Source organism: Cyprinodon tularosa, unplaced genomic scaffold, assembly GCF_016077235.1.
Source record: "Cyprinodon tularosa strain WSP-4 unplaced genomic scaffold, ASM1607723v1 ctg598, whole genome shotgun sequence".
Taxonomy (NCBI): Eukaryota; Metazoa; Chordata; class Actinopteri; order Cyprinodontiformes; family Cyprinodontidae; genus Cyprinodon; species Cyprinodon tularosa.
This window is the reverse complement of record NW_024039338.1, coordinates 737,810-764,697: the sequence shown is the minus strand read 5'-3', so window position 1 is coordinate 764,697 and position 26,888 is coordinate 737,810. Positions and strand designations below refer to the sequence as shown.

Genomic DNA, 26,888 nt, shown 5'->3' with positions numbered 1-26,888 from the left:
CTCTGCTCAATTGATAGCATTCCTGCTTTTGCTATCATAATAATTAAACTTTATTGATCTCACATTGGAGAGATTTACCTCTGCATTTAACGCCATTGTGTGGTGCCAGGGGTGCAGTGTGGGGTTAAGGGTTTTGCTCAGAAACCCAGAGTGGAGACCTTGGAAATCGAACCTGATACTTGCAGCCCTCTCAGAACACAAGCACGCTGCTCTAACCCACTAGGCCAACACTCCCCTTAATCAACACCGTTATATTACAATTCTGACAAAACACTAAGTGTTTAAAAATTTTCATTTATATTTTAACCTGTTTTCTCATCACTGTGCAAATGTTTAGGGCGATGCACACTTCTGCGACAGGGGAGGTATTTCTTGGCAGGCAGCAATATCTCTGCATTAATCTTTCCATCAAAACTCAATTTTCTGGCATCCATGCACGAGAAATAAGAAAATATCAAGAATATGTTTAGAAGTTCCCTTTTCATTCATATTTAAATCGGTTTCTCATCAGTGTGTGAGAGGGGAGTTAATTCTCTGTATTTGGCATAGCCGTGGTGAGTTTGACGTAGAGGAAAAATTGCAAATCTTGTTTTGGAAAGTAAGCTTGAATGAGCGATGCAAACAGCAACTTTTAAACAGAGTGGCACAAGGAGAAATGGGCTTATGTATTCTCTTTTGCACGCCTTTAATAGGCGTTCCCTTTGGGGAGTTGTATAGGGATGGGCATGTGCATTTTTTTTTAAAGTAGAGAGGGCAGGTTCAAAACATTTGTCAAAAAACCTCCACTATATCGTTAAGATGGGCCTTCACATGTGCTGATTTAAGCAGGAGAACCTTCTGTGCCATGCATAATTTCAAACCATGATGCTCTGTTCAGGTCTTCATATATATATGTACATATATATATGTACATATATATATGTACATATATATATATATATATATATATATATATATATATATATATATATATATATATATATATATATATATATATATATAGTGCTTAGAGTGCTTTGGTGTCCTGCCGTTTTTAAATAGAAATCTTATGTTATTTTTTTGTAATGGCTGTCCTCATTATTTGAACAATGCAACCACATAGCAGCTTAATTTTTACTCTGCACCATGTCACCAGAGAACATGAGTGGGCCCTTGATTCCTGTCACCACGGCCCTTTGGAGGACAGCAGAGATAAGGAATGGATCGAGAGACAGTTTGGCACATCAAAGACTCTGGCTGAAGAACATCGACAAATATCTTCAGTTCAGGTAAACCTGCAAATGATTATGACTTTCCTGTACCAAGAGTCAATTGTAGCAAGGACCAGGCTTCGCTCAATGTTCATTAATTATTTTAAGGGCGCAGACCTTAATGAGAATGGATATTATAAAAGAGGGGCGCACTTTGCTGCATCAAAAGTGTCTTTATCGCAACCATCAAATCTGTCTCTGTACGTGACCACGCCTCCCAGCGCAGAGGTTCTGCAATCATCGTTGCGCACCTCAAAAAAATCCTGACTACGCGTCGGACCTGTAGCGGAAGTGCGCAGGCAAAAAGCAGATTTGATTGGTCCTTGGTATGCCATTTTTTAAACCGAGTAACAACAGCAATGAACAATTACGACGAAAGGTTAATCAAGGAGTTGTCACGAGTTCTAGAATTGGTGGGAAACTGCTGAACTTCCCTAGAAATTCCAGACCAACGGTGCAGAAGCATACCAGCAAAACTGGTTCGCGACCAGACCCAAGCGAAATTTGATGTGTGCAGTTGCAGCAGCCTAATCTGCCCTTTAGGATCATTGAGATCCCACAAGGTGAGATCTGGCATGGAGCCCCAGTCCAAGGGAGGTTGACAGTCAATTTTAACTTCTTCCATTTTCTAATGATTGCTCCAACAGTGGACCTTTTTTAACCAAGCTGATTGGCAATTTCCCTGTAGCCCTTTACAGCCTTGTGGAGGTGATGATGGCAAACTACATTACAGCCACAGCTGCCCTGGGGCTCACTGACAAAAGAGAGGCTGCTGTACATTTGCACCACCAGTCCCTCCGACCACCATCAATAGCCAATTCAGGTGAAGTTTCTTGCTTAAGGACACAACAACACTGAAAGCTGAAGACAGGGCTTGAACCGACAACCCTTCGGTTGCAGGGCAAACTCTGTCGAATCAGCGTGTTTTACCTAAAGCTCCAACTTGTCTGAATGCTAATGTTTGGTATTGGTTGGATCAGGCTGGATTAGCACGGGGGCTCTGGAAAACAAAGTCTTAAGTTTGTCAAAGGCGTTTTGAGCTTCGGGGGTCCACTGGAAAGTCTTTTTGACTGAAGTTAGAGTTGTGAGAGGTAAAGCTGTCTGACTGTAATTCCTGATGAAGCGACGGTAGAAATTGGCGAAGCCCAGGAATCTCTGCAGCTGTTTACGGTTTTCAGGAACTGGCCAATCCAATCTTTTCTTCGGATGGCTTAACCTGCCCGCCCTTGAGCACAAACCCTAAAAATGTCACTGAAGACTGGTGAAATTCACATTTCTCGGCTTTTGCAAAAAGTTTGTTTTCCAGTAATCTCTGTAGGACCAGGCGGACATGTTTCTTATGCTCGGAGAGATCTTTAGAGTAAATTAGGATGTCATCAAGGTAAACGAAGACAAAAACGTTCAAAAAGTCTCTGAGGACATCATTGACCAGGGCTTGGAAACATGCTGGAGCGTTAGGGAGACCAAAAGGCATGACTAAATATTCAAACTGACCTAAAGGAGTTTTGAAGGCAGTCTTCCATTCGTCACCTTCTCTAATCCTGAGAAGGTGATAAGCGTTCCTTAAATCGAGTTTAGTGAAGACAGTGGCCCCTTGAACTGGTTCGAAGGCTGATGCTAGTAACGGAAGTGGGTATTTATTTTTGACTGTTATTTGGTAAAGGCCTCTTTAATCGATGCAAGGTCTTAGAGAACCATCCTTTTTACCCAGAAAAAAGAATCCGGCACCCAACGGAGAGGAAGAAGGGCGGATTATGCCAGCAGCTAGGGACTCGTTTATGTATTTCTCCATAGTTTCTCGTTCAGGTTTTGAAATGTTGTAGAGTCTACTGCTAGGTAGAGGGGCGCCAGGTAATAGCTCAATCGCACAGTCATATGGTCTGTGAGGTGGAAGAGACGTAGCACTGACCTTACTGAAGACAGGAGCCAGATCATGGTATTCGGACGGGACAGAATTAAGGTCAGGAGAGTCCATCTCCCCCCTACCTCTAGGAGACCTTACAGCGGGAGCTGCGGAACGAAGGCACGTCTCGTGACATGAGGTCGACCATGCTTCGATGTGGCGATCAGCCCAGTTTATATGGGGATTATGTCATTGCAGCTATTCGAACCCAAGCACCACAGGGGAACATGCAGAGGGAAGCACAAAAAACGTCAGAGTTTCACGGTGATTACCTGAAATTAGCAGCTCGAGGGGTTGTGTTTGGTGGGTGACTTGGTGGAGTTTTTTCCCATCAATAGCGGAGACACAAAGAGGCTTGGATAAAGGGATAGTATCAATTTTTAGCTGCTGAACCAGGTTGGAGTCTATCAGATTGCGTTCACAGCCTGAGTCGATGAAAGCAGACAAAGTGAGAGTCTGATCTGAAAAGCACAAAGTAGCTGGAAGCATGAGACGAGGAGATTTCCCGGAAGTTAAATGGCCCGTCAGACTCCTCAGATCTTCTGACGGGCCCCGGCTTTTAACTTAGCGGGGCATGAAGCAATGAAATGGCCAGTCTCACCACAGTAGATGCAAAGCTTGCTTCTGACACGTCTTAGTCTTTCCTCAGGGTTTAGCCTTGTATGTCCAACCTGCATTGGTTCAGCTTCCGTTTCTACTGCATGAGAGACCTGAACAGGCATAGAAAGTGACTGGGTCTTAGACCATGGCTTGGAGAAGGGTTCTGTGGGACCAGAAGAAAAAGTAGCATTATTAGAAGCAGGGATTGACACAGAAGAACTTTGATTTCTTCCTCTAGAATGGTTTCTAGCACAGATTCTGTTATCCAACCTAATGGTTAGGCGGATTAATTCATCTAGAGTTTCTGGTTCGTCGAGGGTTGCAAGTTCATCCTTGATATTTACATTTAAAGCGTTGAAAAATGCACTTGTAAGAGCCCGTTGATTCCATCCGGAAGCAGCGGCTTTAACCCGGAAGTTGATGGAGAAATCAGCAACTGAGGAATTTCCCTGTTTAAGACTTAACAGACCACAAGAATCAATAGTCTGGTCGGAATCATGGTTAAACACTTGGGAAAACTCTGAAACAAAATCAGAAAAATTATCGCTGATACTGTCTTCGGAGGCAAACCTGGCCTGAGCCCACTCAAGGGCTTTTCCTGTTAGGTGGGACAGAATAAATGTTATTTTTGTTTCGTCCGTAGGAAAACTTCCAGGAGAATTCTAAAAAATGAGTCTGCATTGGAACAAAAATCCTTTACAATCCTTCATATTACCTGAAAACTTTTCAGGGAGACTAGGGCGAAACTCAGGGGATGACGTCACCACCGGTGACCTCGGAGGCGGAACTGGACCCGGAAATGGTTGTGCTGCTGGCGTGGCATTAGCACTACTCATGTTGTTAGCATACCTTTGAAGCATTTGGTTATGGTAATTGACCATGTTGTATAACTCACGGAGGGTTTGAGTCTGTCCTTGGATTTGAGCATCCTGCTCTTCCAGTCTACGGTGGAGGTGATCTGCGGGGCCTTGTGTTTGGCCGCAGTGTTCTGTCATGATTGGTTCTCAGAGAAGCCCAATATGCAGAACACCACGGAAACAGATGGAAAGTTTTACAATGTTTATTAAAAACACAAGCACATGAATTATGTGAACTGGAACTGGTTCTGGCCGGGGACAGGTTCACTGGAGTCTGTGAGGATGACAGTTCAGTTAGCGTTGGCACTGAGGGGTTAGCGTTTGGAAGTTTCAGAAGATTACCTTGAGGAGTCCGGGTTTCTCTTTGAGGAAGGAACTGTTGGGTCCAGAGACTGATTTGTTCAGCAGAGTTCAATAACCGCTTCAGCGTCTTACTTCTAACTTGAATGCAGATCTTGGGTTTTGGTTTCCAGCTCTTAGCCAAGAGCTGCAGAGGAATCCAGAGGAGAGTCTTCAGGTTTGGCTCTGAGGGCAGGCTCGGCAAGTTAAGCTCATCCAGAGCTTCCAAGGGAACAGGTTTCCTGTGAAGCATAGACAACAAAAGTTAGAAGAGAGACTGATCACTAGCGAGATCACTAGAGATTCTCAGGAGGTTCTAGGCTTAGGTGCTAACCAAACTGGATCAACACTGCGGCATTGAGGCAAGGTCTGAAGGCCGGTTATATACTGCAGGTCCTCCTGATGACGAGATGCGCCTCAGGTGTGATGGAGGCTCAGCTTCAGGAGGATCCACGGCGCACTCTGCTGGAGACGGATGGTACCGCTCCAGATCCCAACAGCTAAGGTTTCACCTCAAATGAGTTGTGCAGAAACAAGTATCTATACATTTCAAGAAAGTGGTTTAGTGTTGTAAAAATAAACATGGGCCAAACGTCCACCATATGAGATTGTGGAATTCAGGGTAAAGATGATTATCGATGATTACTTATAAACAAGCTTTATGGACTAATAATTTACCAATTTTTCAGATCAATATAAATAATATTTTTGTTAAAAATATATTAACAGTATTGAAAGTCATAAACAATATTTAAACTGGATGTCCTCAATGGAAAAGGGCTGAATAAACAAGGTTCACAGCAGCATCACTTGCAACTGATGAGATTAAATGTCATAAGCTGCTTATGTTGAGAATAGTAACGATAAGAAGTGGAGCAGTCAGAGCGGTACAGACAGGGCGTAAAGGCTGGAAAAGCAGAAGCTGGTTTTATACTGCTCCAGAAGCTTTTTGCTCCCATCTTTGAGGTTTATTCATCTCATTTCAAACTTCAAATAAGTAAGTCTTTAAATTGCCTTCATTGTCTTTTCATGTGATTTATTTATGCAAGGGGATAATAAGTATTGGTACTAAAAGCACTCTGTCCTATCAGCTGGAAAGGTAGAGTTTTTAGTGTTTAACTGACTGTTTTTAATTTATTTTCGATAAAAACAAATCATCTTGTGTAATGAATTGCATTTGGCTAGTGGGGATGTACTGTAACTGTTTGAGAGTATAATCTATTCTGGTGGTCAATGTGGAATGTCTTATAATAAAAGGATAATTATGACTACTTGATTCTAAACAGGTTTGAAACTTTTAGATGTAGTTTAACGATTTGAGGAATACACATATAATAGAACTTTTAGCCTAACACATAATGCATCCAATAACTCTTAAAAGATACACACACTGTTTTTTTGTGACAAAGTACCAGTGCTTGTCTTTAACATACTAATTTAGAACAGATGATAATGCAAAAGGTTTGTTTTTGCTGTGATTCATTCTACAGTTAAAGTGACTGTTGGATTTAAGAATGAGCAAAAGGGGGAGGAGACGGAGCAGCAGGAGGAGGAAAAGCTCCAGCAGCAGCAAACGTGAGTTTGGGCTGTTCTTGAAGGCATTAGGACTGTAAGCTTAATCCTGTGCTTAACTAGCTCACGTTTAGTGTCCACCTGCATTTTTTTTAATCAGCGGAACAGTCCCGTACCTGGACTTCTTTCATCTTGTAAAGAAGCAAAATATGGTGTAATGACTTGTGTAATTGACTTGTGGTGAATATCAGCACAACCTGCTCTGGAATGGGCTGGTAGTTTGTATAAAATAACTGCAGCTCCACTCATTCATTTATGTTTTTTCCTGATCTGATCCCACAATACTGTGGAAAACATGGAGGTTTCAATTCAATTCAATTCAGTTTATCTATATAGCGCCAAATTCACAACACATGTCATCTCAAGGCACTTTACAGTTCACCAGATCATACAGTCAAATTGACCAGTTGATTGCATTGACTCTTCAGCAATCCCTCACACTAAGCATGCTTGTAGCGACAGTGGAGAGGAAAAACTCCCTTTTAACAGGAAGAAACCTCCAGCAGAACCAGGCTCAGTGTGAGTGGCCATCTGCTGAGGCCGACTGGGGTTCGAGGAGACAGAAGTAGAGACACAAAAAGCAGCTGTAGGTTTCATAAAGTAGTTGTTTTTGTGCAGATTTTGACATAGACAGCATACGATGATCCAAGCCATCTAATTCCAAATAGTGAATTATAGTGAATTGCAAAGTTTCTTAATGTAACATATTGGGACATTAATGAAATGTTGTCCTCCGCACTCCCAAATCCAAACTTTTAAATCCACTAAATGTACCTTTAGTTTACGGTATATATCAATTCTTTAGTGAAAGACATTCTACCTTGTCAGAGATTGGTTTTCTTTCAACATTTTTTCAATGTTTGGTAATTTTATAATATGAGAAACTATACACATACTGTACTTAAATCATTTACAATAATATTATTATGGGTTTGAGCAGCTATTCTGCAATAAATTGTATAAAAAACATGTTGAATAGCATTAGAAGAGACATCTTCAAAGGGACAAATGGTTTACCTGCAGATAAATATATTTATTGAATGTAAGAGCAGGAAGCTATCTCCTAATTAGTTAACACACATTTGTTCCATATTACTACAATTTAGTCCATGCTTTAATTTTTGATTTAGACAAGGTTGTAATACAAGTAATCAAATGATAATGGTCAGACAAAAAAAAGATGGTACTTTTGATTTAGTCGTTTTTGGCAGGACATTTATGAGCAATCACTACCAACCAGTTAACTATATTTAACAAAGTGAGTTTTTCCAGCACTTTCCAACAAGTTGTTTCATAATTTTTTTTGAAAATGTCTGTTTTGAAGTTGAATTTCTAAACTGCGGGTTATAGGTGTGCATAGACTTTCAATGAGCTGGGGCCACCAGTGATTTTGCCTCAATCCATATTGAGTATTTAGTTCACTTTTGCACCAAACTGAGGTGAAAGAAAAAAAATTCTCATTGACCTTTTTTATATGCTAAGTGTTTAAACCTTGTTTGAATATAAATGCCTGCTAAGTTGACATTTCTCCATGTTCTGGTTGTTTTTCCAATATTATGATTAAAGAAAGCATTTTTGTTTTTTTTTATTTCAGAAAGTTCTTCTGCATTTGTCTTTGAAAACCAGAACAATTGTGTCCCTGTCAGCTATGAAAAACACGCAACTGAAAAGCATGAAGAAAATAGTCTTCAAAAGAAAAACGTTCTGTCTGGATTTGAAGAGAAAAATTGTCATCATGTGCCTCCCATCGAAAAAACATTTAAACAATATTTCAACATGGCTGAATTTCAGGAACAAAGAAGCGGATACAGCAAAACTACAGAGGTGGAAGAAAAAAGGGTGAAGATAGTAACGTCAGTGTCTGTCAGTGATATGGAAAAGCCCTCCCAAAAGGTCAAATTAGAGCAGTCACATGAGGGCCTATCTGGAAATCCAACCAACTCATCTCCACTAAAAACAGACATCTTCAATGTTGACTATCCCGGGTCACATGTGAAAGTTGAAATCCAAGAAATTCTACAAGGGAATCCATATAGCATCAAAACCACATGTGTTTTTATGAATGAAAATAAAGGTGGTGAGATGACTATCACGCGGGAATGTGAGGAAACACAGATGCCTGACCTTCAACAATTGCCGCAGCTACCAAACGATGTGATCAGTCACAACAGGCATCATGAAATAAATTACACATTTAGGTTTTGCAGCATAAGTGAACAAACAAAGTATCAGAGTGATCTGAGATCTGTCTGTTTATCAAACAAAGCTGGTGATCCAAGGTACTGTCATTGTTGCAGTGCTAAACATTTAAGGGATCCATCATTATTGCTAGACATTGATCCTAAGGAGAAGATGAAAGGTACTTTCAGACAAGATCAGTTCAACCAATTTTCAGCACCACAGATCTTTGCAGAGAATAAATATAACACTTCAGAGGACCTGACAAATGATCTGGCTTCCTTAAGGATAGAAGGAACCGCAGAATCTGTATCCCCGATATCTGTACAGGAGAAGGAATATGAAGATTTAGCCTTTGATCAGTTCTCAGAATCTGATAACTATGAGCCCATGTTCATGAGACCCTCCGTGTCTACCAACAGGTCAAGCTTTGTAAAAGATTTTATCTACTGCCAAAAGAGAAAGTCTTGGATAAGAAACAACAGCATCGCTACAGTGGAGCATAAAGACTATTTGTTGTTGAAAAAAAGACGGCAGACATTTCCTGGGACGTCACTCACTCCAGAACTGATTCACAAGGATTTTATGCTGCCGTACAACAAATCGGTTTCATCTGTCCTTATGTGCTTACTTCCTTTTCAAATTGAAAAGCTGGGTAAAAACAAGCAGTTAGATGAGAGTTTTCCTACTTATATGAGAAGAAGTGATGCTTCTTCAAATAGTGGACAGAGCACTAAAGCCCTTTCAGAGAGTTCAGAAATTCAATACACAAGTGTGGGGATAGACAAAGACATGAACCCGGAGCTTCATGTGGAAGAGATTATTCAAGGAGCCCTTGCTATACAAGTCATTCCTCCATCTTGCAGTGGCTCTGAGGAACAAATCCTCCAGATAGATCCTGCAGTAATTGCCAATGACATAGATGATAAATATTTTACAGAAAGAGATTCTGATTCACAGCGTAGTAAGTCCCCAGTGGCAACAGCACCTGCTGATGCTCTTCACTACAATTTTATTCAGAACAATTTGAAAGGCAGTTCTTTTAGGAGTTGTTTGCAAAAGGCTGTTGTTTCAGAATATCTCTGCATATCAGAGGAGACTGAAATGAATGTCTTAAAAACACACGCTGCCACTGAAATCAAGCCCAACCCAAGTGAACAGCCAACTAGCAGCGCTTCACATCTACTTGTGGCTGATGAAATGAACAATAACGATGGGCCTCAACAAAGAAATCAGGAAGACTCTAACAAAGCAGCAGACAGTTCATTAAGTTCTCTCAAACCATCTAGAGAAAACACAAAAGAGCTGCCTGTTGCAGTTGGCAAAACAGAGAAACTCACTGCATACAAGTGTAAGTTGCTTTGTTGAATTTCTGTTTGAATAAATCATCTGAAACTAATCAAAATGAAACAATCATGGTGTGATCTATTATGACTACTTTCAGCTAACTCTGACGCTCGAGAAAATTTAAAGCCTGCACCTCACAAAGACAGAGACGGCACAGACCCCTGGGCTAGGAAGAGAAAGCTCTTCAAGGACAGCAGGCAGTGGAGTTCTGCTGGTGGAAGTTCAATTACCAGTGATATTACAGAGGAATCAGGTAACCGTTATTAAAAACTAGTTGCTTTAATCGTACTGAAATCTGATGAGTCTCTCATCAGATTTCAACTAGAAAAGCAGTTGAACCTTTCAGGTCTCAAATGGAGAAGTTAGAGAGCTGAGCTAAAAAGTCACACTTTCAATTTAAAGGATATTCATAAGCCCCATTTACACTCCCCTCTGAAAACTGATCCATGCAGAGTTCAGATCACGCCGAGCTTGGTTCCTTACAACCATTTACACACCACACTAGAATGGGTCCTTACCTCCCAGTGACGATCTACGGTACTACTGCTCTCTAGAGGGAATAAAGCAAATCAACATGGTGGCCCCTGTAACATTCAGGAAGTTTGGTTATAATTGTGAAATGTCGTGTGTGATCACAGCAGTCAGGCAAAGAAGGCAGCCTTCGGTGAATTTACTTGAAGGAGTCGGCTGTTGGGTAGTGGATACGACAAACATAGTCTTATCAGCGCTTACAGGCGCAGGAAGCTATGACAGACTTTGAGGTTCATCACACTGCTAAGTAGAATAATCTCTTGAAACTGTGTGGCAAGGTAGGGAAGCTAGTATTTTTATGAATGTTGCAATGAAGATGATGCGGTCTACTCGTGCACTCTTTGTTATCTGAGAACCATGCCAAAATTTAATCATGGCGAGCCCTACTGATGAACAAGTACCAGTTTAGCACGGTTCGGTTGTGTCTGGCACGGTCCGCTTCAATTTTGCATGCCATTTACACTCAACAGTTATCTCGGTTACCAAAAGGGTAACCGAGATAACTGTTTCAGAAAGGTAAATGGGGCTATTAACAAGGAAAAGAGACTTAAAGGTGCTATAGGAGATCTTGGAAAAACTTTTCCAGCAAGCTATATTTTTGAACATACACAACCATGCCTCTTCCTTCAGACCACCCCCCGAAACCACACCTTCAAAGCACATGAACGCGCATGATTTCTAAACTGGCAGGGAGACAGGCAGCACTGATGATGCAGAGTACTATGATCACTCCTCTGAACCTCTGAAACAGTTTATTAGCGCCTAAATTGACTTAAAATGCCAAAATCTGACGGCAAAACATGTTTGCTTTTATTATCCTGGTGCCTGGAGTTTGGATTACGTACATGAAAAACGCCTTCCACCCTCCGCCGCAAACCGCAGGGAGGCGACCAGGCCAGAGGCTACTGTTGAATGGGAATCCTAGCGACATTGACAATGTAGAGGGATCTGAGCAGCTCTGACAGAAATTATATCTGAAGGCAGGATGGTAATCTGGATCAACTGACTGTACTGACCATGTTTTTCAGGTGGATTTTCTCATGTCAAAATAGAATAGATTCAAACTACTTTTTGCCCACTAATCACAGCAAATATAGCTGCCATTATTACAAGCAAAGAAAGGATAGGATAGCTCTGCCCAACGAGCATCAGACGCACTTTTTCCACCGCGCAGCCAGAGCAGCAAAGATAGGGTGACCAGACGTCCTCTTTTTCCCAGACATGTCCTACCTTTCAGACCTAAATTTAAAAATTGTCCGGAATTTTGGTTGACTGCAGTGCAGTACATAGTCAAAATAGGAAGCCAGAGGGGGGACGGAGCGAACAAACCTGACCTGGTAACGCCTCCCCTGCCTGCCTTACCGGTCCCCAGCCCCCCTCCTCTGGCTGAAGACGAGCGGCTCAGGGTTCTGTGCTGAGGTCTGGTCCAGTCAGCGGCCCAGCAGTCGACACTCCCCCCAGCCCCCCAAAACAAAGTTTCCTCTTTTTCTGAAACCCAAATCTGGTCACCCAAGCAAAGATGCTTCAGCCCTGCATCAGAATTAACTTGTACAAGCATCAAAAAAGAAGCAGCAGTTTTTGCTGCTCTTGCCGCTTTAGGTGTGAACGTAGCATTACAGTGGCTAGCTTCCAGCTATGGCGTCCTGCACAAGCATTGGGGGGTCGATTAGTTAATGTGTCAGGGTATGCCCACAGCGGGGAGGAGCAAGCAGACGACCACGAGTGACGTGTCAGGAACCAATCGTGTGCAACGGACCGTGTTTTTTGATTGGTTGGGGTTATTCATTGATTTCTCACTGTAGCGGGGACCATTTATTTCAGGTTCACTTCCAGACCATCTATTTCACTGCTTGCTAAGCGACTCTGGGGAAATCTTTAAGCCACATGGTAAAAAAATGCGTAAGAAAAGATCTCTTACCGCACCTTTACCTGGGAAGGGATTCCTTGCAGTGTGTACTTTAGGCTAAAATATTTTCCTGTGTAGTGTCTAATCTTTATTAAGCAAATGCTGCAATACGAGGGACCTAAAGAGACATTCCTGACCTCTGCACCTGAGATCTTGTAAAAGCTGGAAGTCCCTAATTCGAACTCTTAATTGTCTAAATAACCTAAGACTGTCAGAGGCTCAGAATATAGAACTCAGAATTTAGACAAGAGAAACAGTGGTTATGACTTAGAGACTTTAGACAGATTTTATTTTGTCATTTTGTACACACAAGTGTAAACAAAAAATACATTTTGTTAGGTACAGCTCTCTTGGCTATTATATATATATTTTTAAAGTGCAGCCTTGATAAGGTAAGCAGCAGTGATAAAAACATTGTGATGAAAAACAGTGACGAAAACATATTACTGTATAGTTACAGTTCTAACATTCAGGTTTTAGTTTTTTATCAGTAATTAATTGGTAATTAATTAATTATAAATTAGCAACTAATGAGTAATTCAAAGGTGTTTATTTAATAAGTGTGCGGCTGCACTGGAAACTCGGCAGAAGTAGACTGGCGCATCCTATTCTGCTGCCATGTTTATTTTAATTCGGCTGATGGCTCTGCAGCTTTTGCTTTATCACAGCTATACCTACTGTGTGTCCCAGATTCACTATAGTACTGCATCATGATTGGACAACCCATTCAGGGTTGTTCTTGAACAGTTGAAGCAGAAGCAGGATAAGTAGGATTCTTGTGTGTTTTTGAATGCAAATACTGTAAGAATTTAGCTTGCAAGCAAGGTAACCCAAGAGTTGGAATTGCAAGTTGGGGCATATGATCAGGCCATACCAGACGTCTGCACTCATGCTGGCTGTTACTGGCAACTAACGCAGTACTGGCAGTTCTTTCTTATTTATGTGGCATTTAGTCAGTCAATCTGCCTACTGTTTAAGATTTCTTTTTAGCTCAATGCTTCTATAATCTCTATTGGAACTGTTTAGCTTGCGTGTAAAATGCATGTATAGGAGGAATGGCTTTCAGCTCGTTTGGGGGGAGCTAGAGGCTTTGTTTATGATTTTTCAAACCCAGTGAGAGAAAATAAATCTTCCTGAGAGATGTTTAAAGATTAAAAAAACAAAACAATTTATAACCTAGGCCCTCTTAACCATGTTGAATTAGTTGGCCATCTAATTTTTTTTTGTTGGTAAAGTTTCTGATAAGCATTTAACTATTAAATGTATTTTCAGAAACTCAGCATTCATATCCTATAGGTGTCATGATGGGTTCTAGAGTTAAGCCCAAAATGCAGAACACACACGGAGGGACTGGGTAAAAGTTCAAAAGAGTTTATTGAAGCACAACATAAAGATGAAACTGGAACTGGTTCAGGCAGAGGAGCAGGTTCACTGGAGATTGTAGGTTAGCAGAGTTCATGAGCAAGCTAAGCATCTAGCTTCATACTAGCTTGGCTGGTCTTGATCTGAGCTTCCAGCTCACTGCAGAGAACAACAGGGGATAAGCACAAAAGATTCTTCTGGCTGAGCTTCCAGCTCACTGCAGAGAACAACAGGGGAAAAACACGAAGGATTCTTCAGGCTGAGCTTCTAGCTCTTAGCAGGGAACAACGGGGGAAAATCCACATAGGATTCTTGAAGCTGATTCCACGTAGGAACCTCCAGGGAAACTCCACATAGAAGTCTTAGGTTACATCCACGTAGGAATCTTCGGTTTGGCTCACCAGGGCAGATTAGCAGGTTAGACTCTCCTAGAGCTTCAGGCTTGAGACTGGTTTCCTGTGATGCAGCTCTTCCAGAGCTTCAGACCAGAGACAGGGTTCCAGAGGGGCAGCTCTTCCTGAGCTTCAGACCAGAGACAGGTTTCCTGTGAGGCACAAACAAAGGAGACATTAGAATCTGAATCTCACACCAGAGACAACCAAGATTAATCAAAAACAGAGACTCTGGAAGCTAACCAACTAAGATCAACACTGCGGCGTGGAAGCAAGGTCAGGCAGGAGCTTATAAAGGAGAGGTCTTCTGATGAGAGGATTAGCAACAGGTGTGCAGGAAGATTCCAGCCCTAGGGGAAAAATACACAGAACAGAAGAGGATCCTCGGCGCCCTCTAGTGGGCAAGCCTGAGGATCCCAACAATAGGCCTTGTGTGCTGCATAAATTGTTGATATTTTCTAAATCTTTCTCTAGTATCAGAGGACACACTTTCAACAAATGTGATAATTCAACATAATGAAGACAGGGGCTTTTACACCGAGACATTCCAGTCTTCAGCATGGATTTACCAAGGGGACGACATAGGCTCAGGCACCCTCTGTACCAGCCTTTCAGTTAGAACACGAGCTGTCTCAAGTAAGATAATAGTGTAACTGTACAGGAAAACCAGCACTTCCTTCTTTATATTTAAAAAATTAATTTCTGGCTTGCTTTTCCTAAAAATGTTTACATCTCTTTCCAGTTCGAGAGAGGACTGTTCAAATATGCAAAGGGACAGGGGAATACCCCTGGGGCTTTCGAATACAGTTTTCCAAACCAATTGTTGTGACGGAAGTTGACACAAGTAAGTGAGGCCATAATTCTAATTAACTGGTATTTTTGTTTAAAATTTCCTCATTTAACAGAATGATTCATAGAGGGGCATTATATAAAATGCGAACTATAACTTTGTCAGATATGGGGTATGTTTATCTAGCTTGTATTTCCTTTGCTTACAAATGGACACAAGCCTTCTTGTGTTTTGAGATAATTAACTACTTCAGTGTCATTGCACTAGGTTTCGATTTAAATTATTTATTTTCAGGTTTTCAGTTGTGTAGAGACTGTCAGGTTGAGTGGAGGTTTGAAGAGGACCCAAATGCAGAGAAGGAACCTGAGGTGGTTTCTTGCAAGATTAATATCCAAAGGGGCAACAGAAGCAAAAGTCTACAAACAAAATATTGAAGTCAATGGAAAACTCACATTAAGGGCAAAGAAATGACAATCAGTGACTTAGCAGGAGGTGTATAAATGGGAGAATGAACAAAGATCAGGCTTCATCAGCAGAGAGGTGTGGAGAGAAGGATAGAAAAGTGAGCTAGGAGAAGGAGACTGACACAAGAGGCCAATAGTGTGTAAACAAGAAATACAAAAGAGCTCAAATGCAACAAAAAAACAACTAGAATAACACAAAATGTAAATAAAACCAAAGAAAACTCAAAAAATAAACTTATACAGGGCCAACACAATGACAGAGATCTTAGACAAGAAGGCTAATTGTATTTATATTAAAGTAACAACTAACTAACTAACAACTAACGGTTTAGGTACCACATCTGCTCGGGTGATCAGATCTGCTTGGGGCCTTTTTATGATGTCATTATACAGCAACTCCACACAGACAAACTGTAGTGCACCAGTTTCTTAAGAATCAGATCTCTTTTGGAGGTTCGACTTATCGTTACCTATTTTTGCTATTATGTTACATTTCATTGGCGATTTAAAGTAGCCGAAAGTGGAAAACAATCATTGTCAGTCTTGAGGGAAAGTACTTCCTTCTCTGATATTTACCAAGAGGGAAAAAAATTCTCAGCATATTTTTATTCTTTTTATTAAGATTTTAAGGGATGGGGAAGACAAATGGAACATCTTACAAATGACTTTCTTAGAAATTTTAGACAAAGAGAACAACAGTAAGTCTACTAGTAAAAAAAAAATGGTTGTTGTTGACACAACGTTAAAAGTAGTGTAGCTTAATATGGCTAACTGACCGAGCTAAAATAGGCTAACCTTTTAGCTATTGAGCACTACTAGCCAAAGCGCTACCCAGCTCTCCCCCTTGGTCTTGTAGTTACTTTGTTCACTATAAACATATTTTTTTGCAGTTTTATTATCAATCAAGTAAAAACTCATTGGTCATTAGACATGCTAACATTACAGATGCTCCATACGCTGCATGATGTTATTGTCGTTGTCCGGGCAACCACAATGTTTTACATCATGTGGCAACAATCAGCCAAACATGTAGTGTAACGTCACTGGCATGCTCAGGGCCCGAGCAGATCTGGCAACTACACCAATCATTTAATTTAAAGGCTGCGTAAATATCCGTGTGACTAGTTCTATTTTTCTTTGTAGTGTGATTTATGGCATTTCTTTACTTTCAGATGGAGCAGCTGAGGAAGCAGGGCTAATGGTGGGCGACTATGTCCTTGCTGTTAATGGAATTGATGTGACCAGCATCCCTCATTCTGAGGCAGCTAATTTAGCACGCCAAGGTATGATATGATGTCCAGTTATTAAGTAATAACCAGTATAAATATAATAGACATTTATTCCTAATTTATCTCTGTTGTCATTGATCATTGCATGCTAGATTTATCCAAATGTGAGGAGCATACAGCAGAGTATGTGAAGTATCAAGCTTTAATTTTAACAAACATACCCCGTTTTGAATATGGTTTGTATTTTGGAATAAATGTTCTATATTTACAGTGTTCTACTTGATCAGGATCAGTTTGGGGGAAACATTAATTAGGTGATAACAGTGTTAGTTCAGTATTACAACCCATCCAATTTTCATCAGAGTTTGGTAAATGTGGGTTCAGAAAGTGAAAACCCTTCCAAGGTTGCCCTTATTCTGTTTACCTGAGGCAACTTTAACCTAGTGGACTCAAATGTGAAATTATGATACAAAGTTAGATGTTGAACTGACAAATACTGCATAATTAAAGAGTAGATTTAGGAAGATAAAGAAAATGGATCCCTATGTTTGCCCTGCGATGGGCTGGTGACCTATTCAGGGTGTACCCCGCCTAGCCCGTAGACAGCTGGAGACAGGCACCAGCACCCCTCGCGACCCCCATGGGGATATGCGAGAAAGAAAATGGATGGATGGATGGTTCCTATGTCCTCCTGCAGTCCAAGCCCATTGCAGCATAAGTAAAGCTCAGTATAACCTGAGCCACTTCAAGTATAGGCTTTATCAAAAAGGAAAGATTTACGCCTACCCTTAAAGGTAGAAAGGGTGTCTGCCTCATGGACTAAAACTGGTAGTCTGTTCCACAGGAGAGGGGCCCAAAAGATCTATCTCCCATTCTACTTTTGAAAATTCTGGGAACCACTATTAGAGACAAACCTCCTCTATTAGCATTTCAAAAAAAGTAAAAACAAACAAAAAAAACAAAACCACTGGACTTTGACTAAGAGCTCATCATCCATAAATGAAGATGACAGCTGGAGGTGGGACAATGGTGGAGGCTTCTCCAACGTTTAGGTTACCTAGGGTAAGTGGTGTCAGTCAAAGGCTTCCTGACACTACTTCCCGTGTGATCGTGTCTGCAAGGCCAAATCAGGAGGAGGCTTAGAGAAGAGGTATGCCTTCGCCCAACTTCTCAAAACACATTTTCCTTAATGCAAGGAGAAAATCAGTGTGAGGGCAAAGATGCTTTAGAGAGTGCAACCGTTAGCAGTGTGGATAGAAAATTGTATCCCCGGTTAGAACCCGACCACGATCCCAAGGGCAAGTGGGAGGAGCTGGTGTGCACGGAGAGAGATTTTCTCCTCTCAAAGCGGCAGTTTCTCACGCATGTGTGATTTTGTTGTGCAGTCGTAAACCATGCACAGAAGTAGTTTAACAATCATGCGAGTGTCGTTTTGAAATAATTGTGATGCCATACTGAGTGTTCGTGAAAAACAGACTGAGACCAACAATATCACACTAAAAAATTCCTCAATTACCCTTAATTGACATAGGTAAATAAGATGAATTGCCAAAGGAATGAGTATATTTACTCTTAAATGAGATAATTAGATAATATACTCTTGAAATGAGACAATGCAATTGCTTTTTCTTAAGGTGAATATAAATTGTATTGATGTTATGAGATGAGCCGAGGCTTCGAGGCGCGTGTCGAGTAATAGAGGGGGCGTTTCCGCGAAGCTTGTGTCGAGGCGTGATTAATTTAGAGGAGGGGCCAAAATTGATGGCGTCCGAGCCTCGCTACCGTCATGGCACGTGACCACTTCGGGGCCACTTCAGACAGCTCAAGAATTTTGACAGGCATTTAAACAGCCTCAGTATTCAGTCAAGATGATGGAGTTTGGAGGAGAGTTGCCGTCAGATTGGTTGGAAAAACAACCAGTCTAGTTTCTTAAAACTATTTTGGTGAGAATAAAAAATCTGAGCAGACTCTCTCTCCAGAGGTTGATGGTTCAAGACCAGCCCTTGATTTTTGAAAATTACGATTATACTTAATTATTTTGGCTAATAAGACTAATACGCATTGGTTTGCCCTAGTGAAAATATAGATTGGGTAAAAACACTGCCAAATTAGGTCGGTTTAGCCAAAAGATTGGTTGAACACAACTTCCAACCCCATTAACACCAAAAATTGTGGCAAAACTATAATGTTTGAATAAAAATAACTAACACCTTTCATTTTGCTCATCATTGCCCAATTTTCACAAACACTTTCACTGTCTGCTTGAGTTTATTTCACTAAAATGGCAGAACGACAGTGCACCTTAAATGATTATTCTACACTTAAAAAAATGTACAAAGCCTTTTATTATACACACAAACGATTAACTATTTCAAAAGAACTTAAAAGGGGGGGGGGGGGGGGGGGGGGACAATTGCAAAAAAATCCCAGATTTTATTACTAACTTTAGTTGTGTGCTACACCAGCAGGTGGCAACATGTTTACGTGGAGCCTCATGAACTGTGGGGATCGTTGAAGCAATTTGGCCAAACGGTTTAATGCCTCATGAGGCTTCATCTCGACATCACTAATAAATTGTCTTTTTCCATTGGCATAATGTCTTATTTATTAATTCAATTCAGTTTATATAGCGCCAATTCACAACACATGTCATCTCAAGGCACTTTACAGTTCACCAGATCATCCAGTCAGATTGATTCAAAGTTTTCTATCTAAGGAAAACCAGCTGATTGCATCGACTCATTGATTCAAATGCAATCCCTCACACTAAGCATGCTGGTAGCAACAGTGGAGAGGAAAAACTTCCTTTTAACAGGAAGAAACCTCCAGCAGAACCAGGCTCTGTGTGAGCGGCCATCTGCTGAGGCTGACTGGGGTTCAAGCAGCTGCAAAAGGCGGCCCCATCCAGAAAACACACAGCCAGACAGACGAGCTCCTAGCCAGCTCCCATGTGAGAGGACGAAGAGAGCACATCCAGCCAGTCACAGTCAGGGAAACAGGACTACACTGGAAAACAAGCCGATCTCCAATATCTATAAACAAGAGTGTTGATGGCAGCAGCACAGCTGATATTTCTCTCCAGGATGGAGTCACAGCCAAACAGGAACAGACCAGATGAAGCTACTATGAGAAAAAGCAGAGAAAGCAGAACGTTAGAGATTGAACTAACAGATTCTGCAGAGTGGGAGAATAGAGATACTGTAGAATGAAGCAGAATGATGAAATGGGGGTCCCTATGTCCTTAGACTGTCCTCCAGCAGTCTAAACCTATAGCAGCATAACTATAAAGATCGCTCAGGATAACCTGAGCCTCTCTAACTAGAACCTAATCAAAAGGGAAAGTTTTAAGCCTAGCCTTAAAAGTAGACAGGGTGTCTGCCTCACGGACTAAAACTGGTAGTTGGCTCCACAGGAGAGGAGCCTGATAACTAAAAGATCTGCCTCCCATTCTACTTTTAGAAATTCTAGGAACCACTAGTAAACCTGCAGAATGAGAGCGAAGTGCTCTGTTAGGAACGTAAGGAACAATCAGATCTCTGATATCAGATGGAGCTTGGCCATTTAAGGCCAAGCTCTCCCATATGTGAGAAGGAGGATTTTAAATTCTATTCTGGATTTAACAGGAAGCCAATGAAGAGAAGCCAGGATAGGAGAGATATGATCTCTCTTTTTAATTTTCATCAGAACTCTGGCTGCAGCATTTTGGATCAGCTGAAGGCTTTTAACTACAGTTTGTGGACTTCCTGATAGTAAAGAATTACAATAGTCCAGCCTTGAAGTAACAAATGCATGGACTAGTTTCTCAGCATCATCCCTGGACAGGAGATTTCTAATTTTTGCAATATTCCACAGTTGAAAGAAGGAGAAGTAGGGATTTAAATGACAGGTCCTGATCAAAAACATCACCAAGATTTTTTACTTTATTATCTGAAATCAGTTTAATCCCATCCAAATGAAGTGACTAACTAAGACTCTGGTCCAAAGACTATAACTTCTGTTTTGTCTGCATTCAGAAGGAGAAAGTTAAGAGTCATCCAGGTTTTTATGTCTTCAAGACATGCCTGTAATCTATGTAATGGGTTAGCTTCATCTGGATTATAGACAGTTATAGCTAACTATAGCTATAGCTAATCTTTCAGACTTCAGCTTTGTCCAGTTCCCTTCACTCTTACAGAATGTTCAAGTCTTTCTATAAAAATATTATGATTGATTTGATTAAAGTTAGCACTGAGACAGACTACGTTTTTCTTTTTAGTGCTGGGGGAGAACAGCTGAGTAAGTGCTCATGGCAGAGGTGGGGACTCGAGTTTGTGACTCGTACTCGAGTCACACTTAAGTCGCATATTTAATGACTTCAGACTCAACCTAGACTCGCGATTTCCGACTTGTGAACAATATTTTATTTTTTAAGTGTTTTTTGTTTTACTAACTTGACTGATCGCCGCTCGCCTTACCCGCACACAGCAGAGGTTAAAAAAAAAACGGCAGAGGGGCTGTCAAACAGTCATGTAGCACTAACGTCGCAGATGCAACGCTACGTGACATATAAGCATGTATTTTTCACTTGCCAGTTCAAGATAATGATCATTCCATAGATATAATAGCAACCTTTAAGCTATACCGTCTCAGTGAAGGAGATGAAAACACAAGGAGAAACAAGCAAGCACGCAAATTATTGAACTTATTTTTATTAATCATGTGATTAGAATTTATTGTGCGATTAATTCAATATTGCAACAGGCCTACTCTAGACTTGAGACTTGACTTGGACTTGAGCTCTCAAGACTTGAGACTTGACTTGGACTTGCAAAAAATGACTTGTGAACATGTCTGGCTCATGGAAAACAAACTGAGACCAACAACAGTAGATATGCAGTGCAATCGTGAAGAGTACTGTAGTTTAAATGACAGCCTTGTAATCTTGAAATATTTTACGTACATTGAAGTTAAAGCCAAAAATCTAAAAGGAATTAGCAAATTTTGATTGTTTAAAAAAAGCTGAAAACAAAAACAAGTACTTTAAGTCATATCACATATACTAATTATATATGATATATATGCCCCACCACACACTAGATTTGTGCAGATTTGATAAAGTGGACCAAGCATTTAAAAAATGCTTGGTCCACTTTATCAAATAATCAGTTGATTAACTGACACCTTTTATTTCTGGTAACTGAATTCACATCATGTAAAGTTACAAAATAGAAAAAGTTATTTCAACATCGTTTATAGGCATAGTTAGGAACTGGATACAGTAACCAATTTATTAACCTAACCCATGTCTGGTGGAAGTAGGTTTTGACAATAACTAATAATTCTTCAGTGTAACTTTTTTTATTATTTTTTTTATGCTTTTTCAGAGTTAAACAGACAAGGCAAAAGAGAGAAAAAATACAGCAAAACAGTAAACAAGTACAGCAAAAACAAAAAACAAGACAAAACAGTGTCAGCAAACTGATAAAAGTATAAAAGATGTACTGATCAAACTGTAGAGCATATTAAAGCACGAGGCAGAGTCAGAGAGGACAACAAACTATTCTGCAGACATTGTGTCAAGCTATCAACATAAAACATGGGATATCAATAAAAGAAGAGTGCAATAAAGGATGGCCGTATTGAGATAATAATAAATAATAAAAAAAAAGAATATAAAAAAAAGGTCCAGAAAGGAGTCATTTTTAACCCATTATTTTGAATATGTCTATTAAAAGGACCCCACACATCAAGGAACTTATCATGATTGTCTGACAAAGTTTATCGAATTTCTTCGAGATAGATACAGGACAACATATTGAGCCATTTCTTAAAGCATGGAGGTGTAGAGGATTTCCATTCCCTCAGAATAACCCATTTTGCAACCACCAAACCAAACATTAGAGCCTGCTGCAGAGACATTTCAGTGTCACTTTTCAGTAGCTTTTAAGGAAAGTATTCAGCAAGAAGGATGATGCACATTTTTGTCAGGTCTACATTTGCTATTTTGCCATCCTTAATGAATGCTGAACTATGTGAATACTAAAAGTTAATTCCTTGATAGTGTCTCCAAGTTGTGAAACTGCTATTAGCCTAAAAAAAAAAACTCAGAAAGTAGGTCTGACTGATTTTAACTTTAGATTTTGCGTGATGAGGTGAGTGAATCATTATCAATGCAGACAAATCGCCTGCTTAGTATAATAATATATTAAGTTATTTCACCAGAGCTGCAACATTGTTGTCATTTAGTTTTTTATATTTCAGTGCATTGTTGTTTTTTTAACATTGGATAATAACCCTTGTATGTCACAAAGAAATTATCTCTTTCTCAAATATGTGCAACATTCATGATGCCTTAGAATTTGACAGACGGTCATGCAGGATTTTTTTGTTATTTATTTTATTTTTTATACTTTAATAATCCCAGACGGAAATTACTTCTCTGCATTTAGCCCTTGTGGGCTGCCATTGTGGGGTGCCTGGGGGGCAGTGTGAGGTAAAGGGTCTTGCTCAGGGACCCAGAGTGGCAGTCTGTGGGAGTGGAGGATCGAACTCACAATCTCAGGATTCAAAGCCCTATAGGGAAATGATTGTGTAACAGCAGCCACAGGCATTACAGTAAAAGGGTCTCAAAAGTATAGAAAGTAAAAAGTTTATAAATATTAAAGAATAAAGTGAAAAAGGTTAAAGTAAAATTGAAAAGATATAGAAAAATAAGTTTTCAATATTACAGAATAAATAACCAAAATATACAACTGTGGACATTTTTACAGTAGGTGGATGTAAGAAATAGCAGTAACAGCGAAGAGGTGCAAAATGACAGCAGAATGTTATTTACAGTTATTTAAAAAGCAACTATTTAAAAATCAGGGGGTAAAAACGTAGTAAGCTTGTTGGAAGCAGTGATAGTCATGAAGTCTTTCAGCTTCTTGAAGGACCAGGGGGTAAAAGTGTTTACCAATATTTGATGTCTATCTCTGATGGAAGATGTGATGTTTATTATAGGTCCAGATATTCTAACATTGACAATTGGATCAGACATTGCTCGAGGTCCTAATACACCCAGGCCACCGTGTCGCGGTTACCTTCATAAGCGAACCCAGTCTGGGCTGATTAAAGGCTGGAGGAAGAGGTGGTTTGTTCTCACACCCGACTGCTGCCTGTACTACTACAAAAACAAACGAGTGAGTATTAGCAAAGAACACAAGCTTTTGAAATTAAAATATACAGACATCAAACATGAATCTATTTAACATGATGTGACTTTAAATCCAGGACGAAGGCAAGCGGCAGCCTTTGTCATCAGTAAAGCTGGAGGGGGCTGAGGTTGGGCCAGACGATTCCCTTGGAAAGCCATTTGTTTTCAGGTGCCGTCCTCAGTCTGGTAATCGGGTGTACTTTCTCTGGGCCACCTCTAGTCAGGAAATGAAAAGGTAAGCTAAAGAAAATAATAAAACAAATATGTTACTTCTATTTCTAACCCATCTCTGTTTTGCTTTATCCTTTTTGGCTGTAGGTGGTTGGAAGCTATGGAAAGAGCAATTCATCCCATTACACAGGTACACCAAAGTCTGTCACAAATCAACTTAGCACTAAAGGTCATTACTTTGACCTTTATTTCTATCATGGTGGTGATTATAAATGCAATCATTCAGCTTTGATAATTTGATAGTAATTTCTCTGTTTTAGAACCATGTGTGGGTTGATGTCACAAGACACAACTCCAACATGCCGCCGCTGGCTATGAAAAACCCAGACTGCCTTGGACTGCTTAACAAAATGGACAAAAGTAAAGACTCTTGGATCCAACACTACTGCATTCTAAAAGATGCATGTCTCTACTTGTACAGCGGCATACGGGCAACCCATGCACATGGTAGGAATCTATGTCAGAAGCTCTATTATCAAATGCGCTGTTGGTATCGAATGTTGTCATTCAGATTATCTCCATATGAAGTCCACAGAATTTTGATCTGGACAATAACAGATACAAATAACATAATTCTGTTGTCATCTGAGTCATGCAAATCAAAACATCTAATTATGATTTAAGCCTTTAGCTATTGCTGATTCTGAAAAGTGTTTAATACAGCTATAATTCAGCAAAGAAGAAGACCACAAGTTCTTACCTCATAAAAATAAAATGCATATTAGCCTGGCTAACGTTGCATTGCTGAAATGAATCAGTAGTATAAATAACATGTTCTTTCTGCCTTCAGGGGGTATCTATCTTCAAGGTTACACAGTGCGGGGAACAAGCTTATGGATCAAAAAAGTCTACAATTGAACTGAAACCCCCATCTGATGAGTTTAAAACCTTCTACTTTAGTGCTGATAACTCAGCTGAAAACAAACGGTAAGAAGATCCCTCGTAAGGATCATTACAGGCATTATCAGTCAGTTACAACAATGGCTCATGTTTAACATTCAGATCTGACTGATTCTAAAAAATTATAAATGTAGTAGCCACTTATGTATTATTTCTTAACTGTCATTCTGCAGTTATGTATCTAACAGAGATGGGGGAATCTGAAACAGTGAGACTGGTTAGCAGCTTACTGGCTTGTTTAACAGCTAAAAATTACATGTTTATAGGAACATTAACCATCTGGGAAACCCTTTTTTAAGGCTCTTGTGGCCTTTATTTCATTATTTGTTAATTAGCCAGACAGGAAATGGAATTAGAGAGAGGGGAAAGACATGGCCAAGATCAACAGGCTGGCAGTTTAACCTGTGACAGACACTTCAATAACCAAAGCATCTGTAAATTAAAATTTCCTGTCAGTGGGCCAGTTCCACCCTCAAAAATAAAAAGGCGCCCAAGGAAGCATATAGATATGATGTCGGACCATTCAGAGAGGATATCTTTTCATTGGTGCTGCTCTGAGTTACTGCTAAATATCTCCAGAATTTTATGATGATTTCGCTCGTCTTTTCCAGATGGATTTTAGCAATCAAAGCTTCCATAAAGAAGTGGCGGCCTTTTCACCAGCTCCTTCAGGATTATATGAGCCTGCCACCAGAAGAAACCAGGATGTGACGAACAGCTGCACTCTGTAAATATTGACAGTGGTCTCACTCAGCCTGTGGACCCTGATAAGCTTCTAGTACAAAGATGCTCCAACGCTAAAGAAATGTTGCTCAGAAATGTTTTGTCTATTAAATGTTTTCCTAATTCATTGTCAAAAAAGTGAATAAAGTTGATGAACTTTTGCTGTCATGCTCTTTACATGATAGACTCTTTCTTGCCTTCATTTTAAGTTCAGGTAATTTTTTTTAGCTTTTACTAGAAATTGCTTTTAGTTTCACCCTGTTGAATATAAGTGTTTACTTTTCATGATCTCCTTAACAAAATATAAAAAATATATATACAGAAGATTTTTGTGGTTTGTCTTTTGTTGGCTGCTGCCAAAGAGAACCATTTATTGTTTTGTAGATTTAAGGGTTGATTGAATGTATTGATTTCACAGTGGAGAAATGTACTTGGTACATCAGCTCAAAAAAGAAGAAGAATGTTGTTAATGGTAAAAGAGAGACTGCTTAATTTCTTTAATCGACTCTGTGAACATCATGTGGCTCAAATTCCCACAGCATCCTGGTTAAAGTTAACGAGTCTCTGCAGCATCTCAAACCAGAATGGATAGAGAATGTTTATATGCCTATATTAAAAACATAATGGGAACTATGTATAAAGAAAAGAAAATGAAGCAATAAAGGCGATAGGACAGTTTCTTCAGGAGGCTCAGAACATTGGACCTAGAATTCAGGTGAGACAGACAGTGATTATTTAGATAACCTGCGGCTGCTCATCAGCTGAGGCAGGCTCACTGGTTTCTCTGCAGGAATAGAGACTCAGGTCAGTGACTTCTGAGCCCGGAAGAAGGAGTGAAGTCCAGAGGAGCGGAATTTCGTAGCTTGTTACTGAACCGGTAGCAGAGTTCCAGGAGAGAAGAGGAGCAGCGACCTGCAGCAGCCAGAGCATGCCGATGAACCGAAGGATCCAGAAGGGTAAAATCCAACCTGTGGTGAGAAAACAGCTCCAAGTCTTAAATGGCTGGGTGCCATATATACCTATTTATTACCTCAACAGCTATACCCTCCTGATTTTGAAATTGGAATGGTGGACAGCTGAAGGTCAAATAAGTCTAACCCAGTACTTTTTGCCCCTGCCCCTCAAAAAGTCTGTGCACAC

The 26,888-nt window shown here is 40.2% G+C and overlaps 1 protein-coding gene across 2 annotated transcripts; it reads left to right on the top strand.

Annotated features, from left to right (window-relative positions):
- Positions 1–1,121: 1,121 nt before the first annotated feature.
- On the top strand, positions 1,122–26,072 carry pdzph1 (PDZ and pleckstrin homology domains 1). Of its 2 annotated transcripts, none has more exons than XM_038306970.1 (13): positions 1,122–1,268; positions 6,440–6,524; positions 8,116–10,050; positions 10,144–10,299; positions 14,712–14,873; positions 14,980–15,081; positions 16,664–16,774; positions 23,702–23,880; positions 23,972–24,129; positions 24,213–24,255; positions 24,386–24,572; positions 24,916–25,052; positions 25,637–26,072. In XM_038306970.1, the coding sequence occupies exons 2-12, from the start codon at positions 6,464–6,466 to the stop codon at positions 24,981–24,983; spliced, it is 3,162 nt and encodes a 1,053-aa protein (XP_038162898.1). In that variant the 5' UTR covers positions 1,122–1,268; positions 6,440–6,463; the 3' UTR covers positions 24,984–25,052; positions 25,637–26,072. The 2 variants fall into 2 exon arrangements, with proteins under 2 accessions (XP_038162898.1, XP_038162897.1); XM_038306969.1 differs by lacking the exon at positions 1,122–1,268 and adding an exon at positions 5,825–5,946.
- The last annotated feature ends 816 nt before the right edge of the window (positions 26,073–26,888 follow it).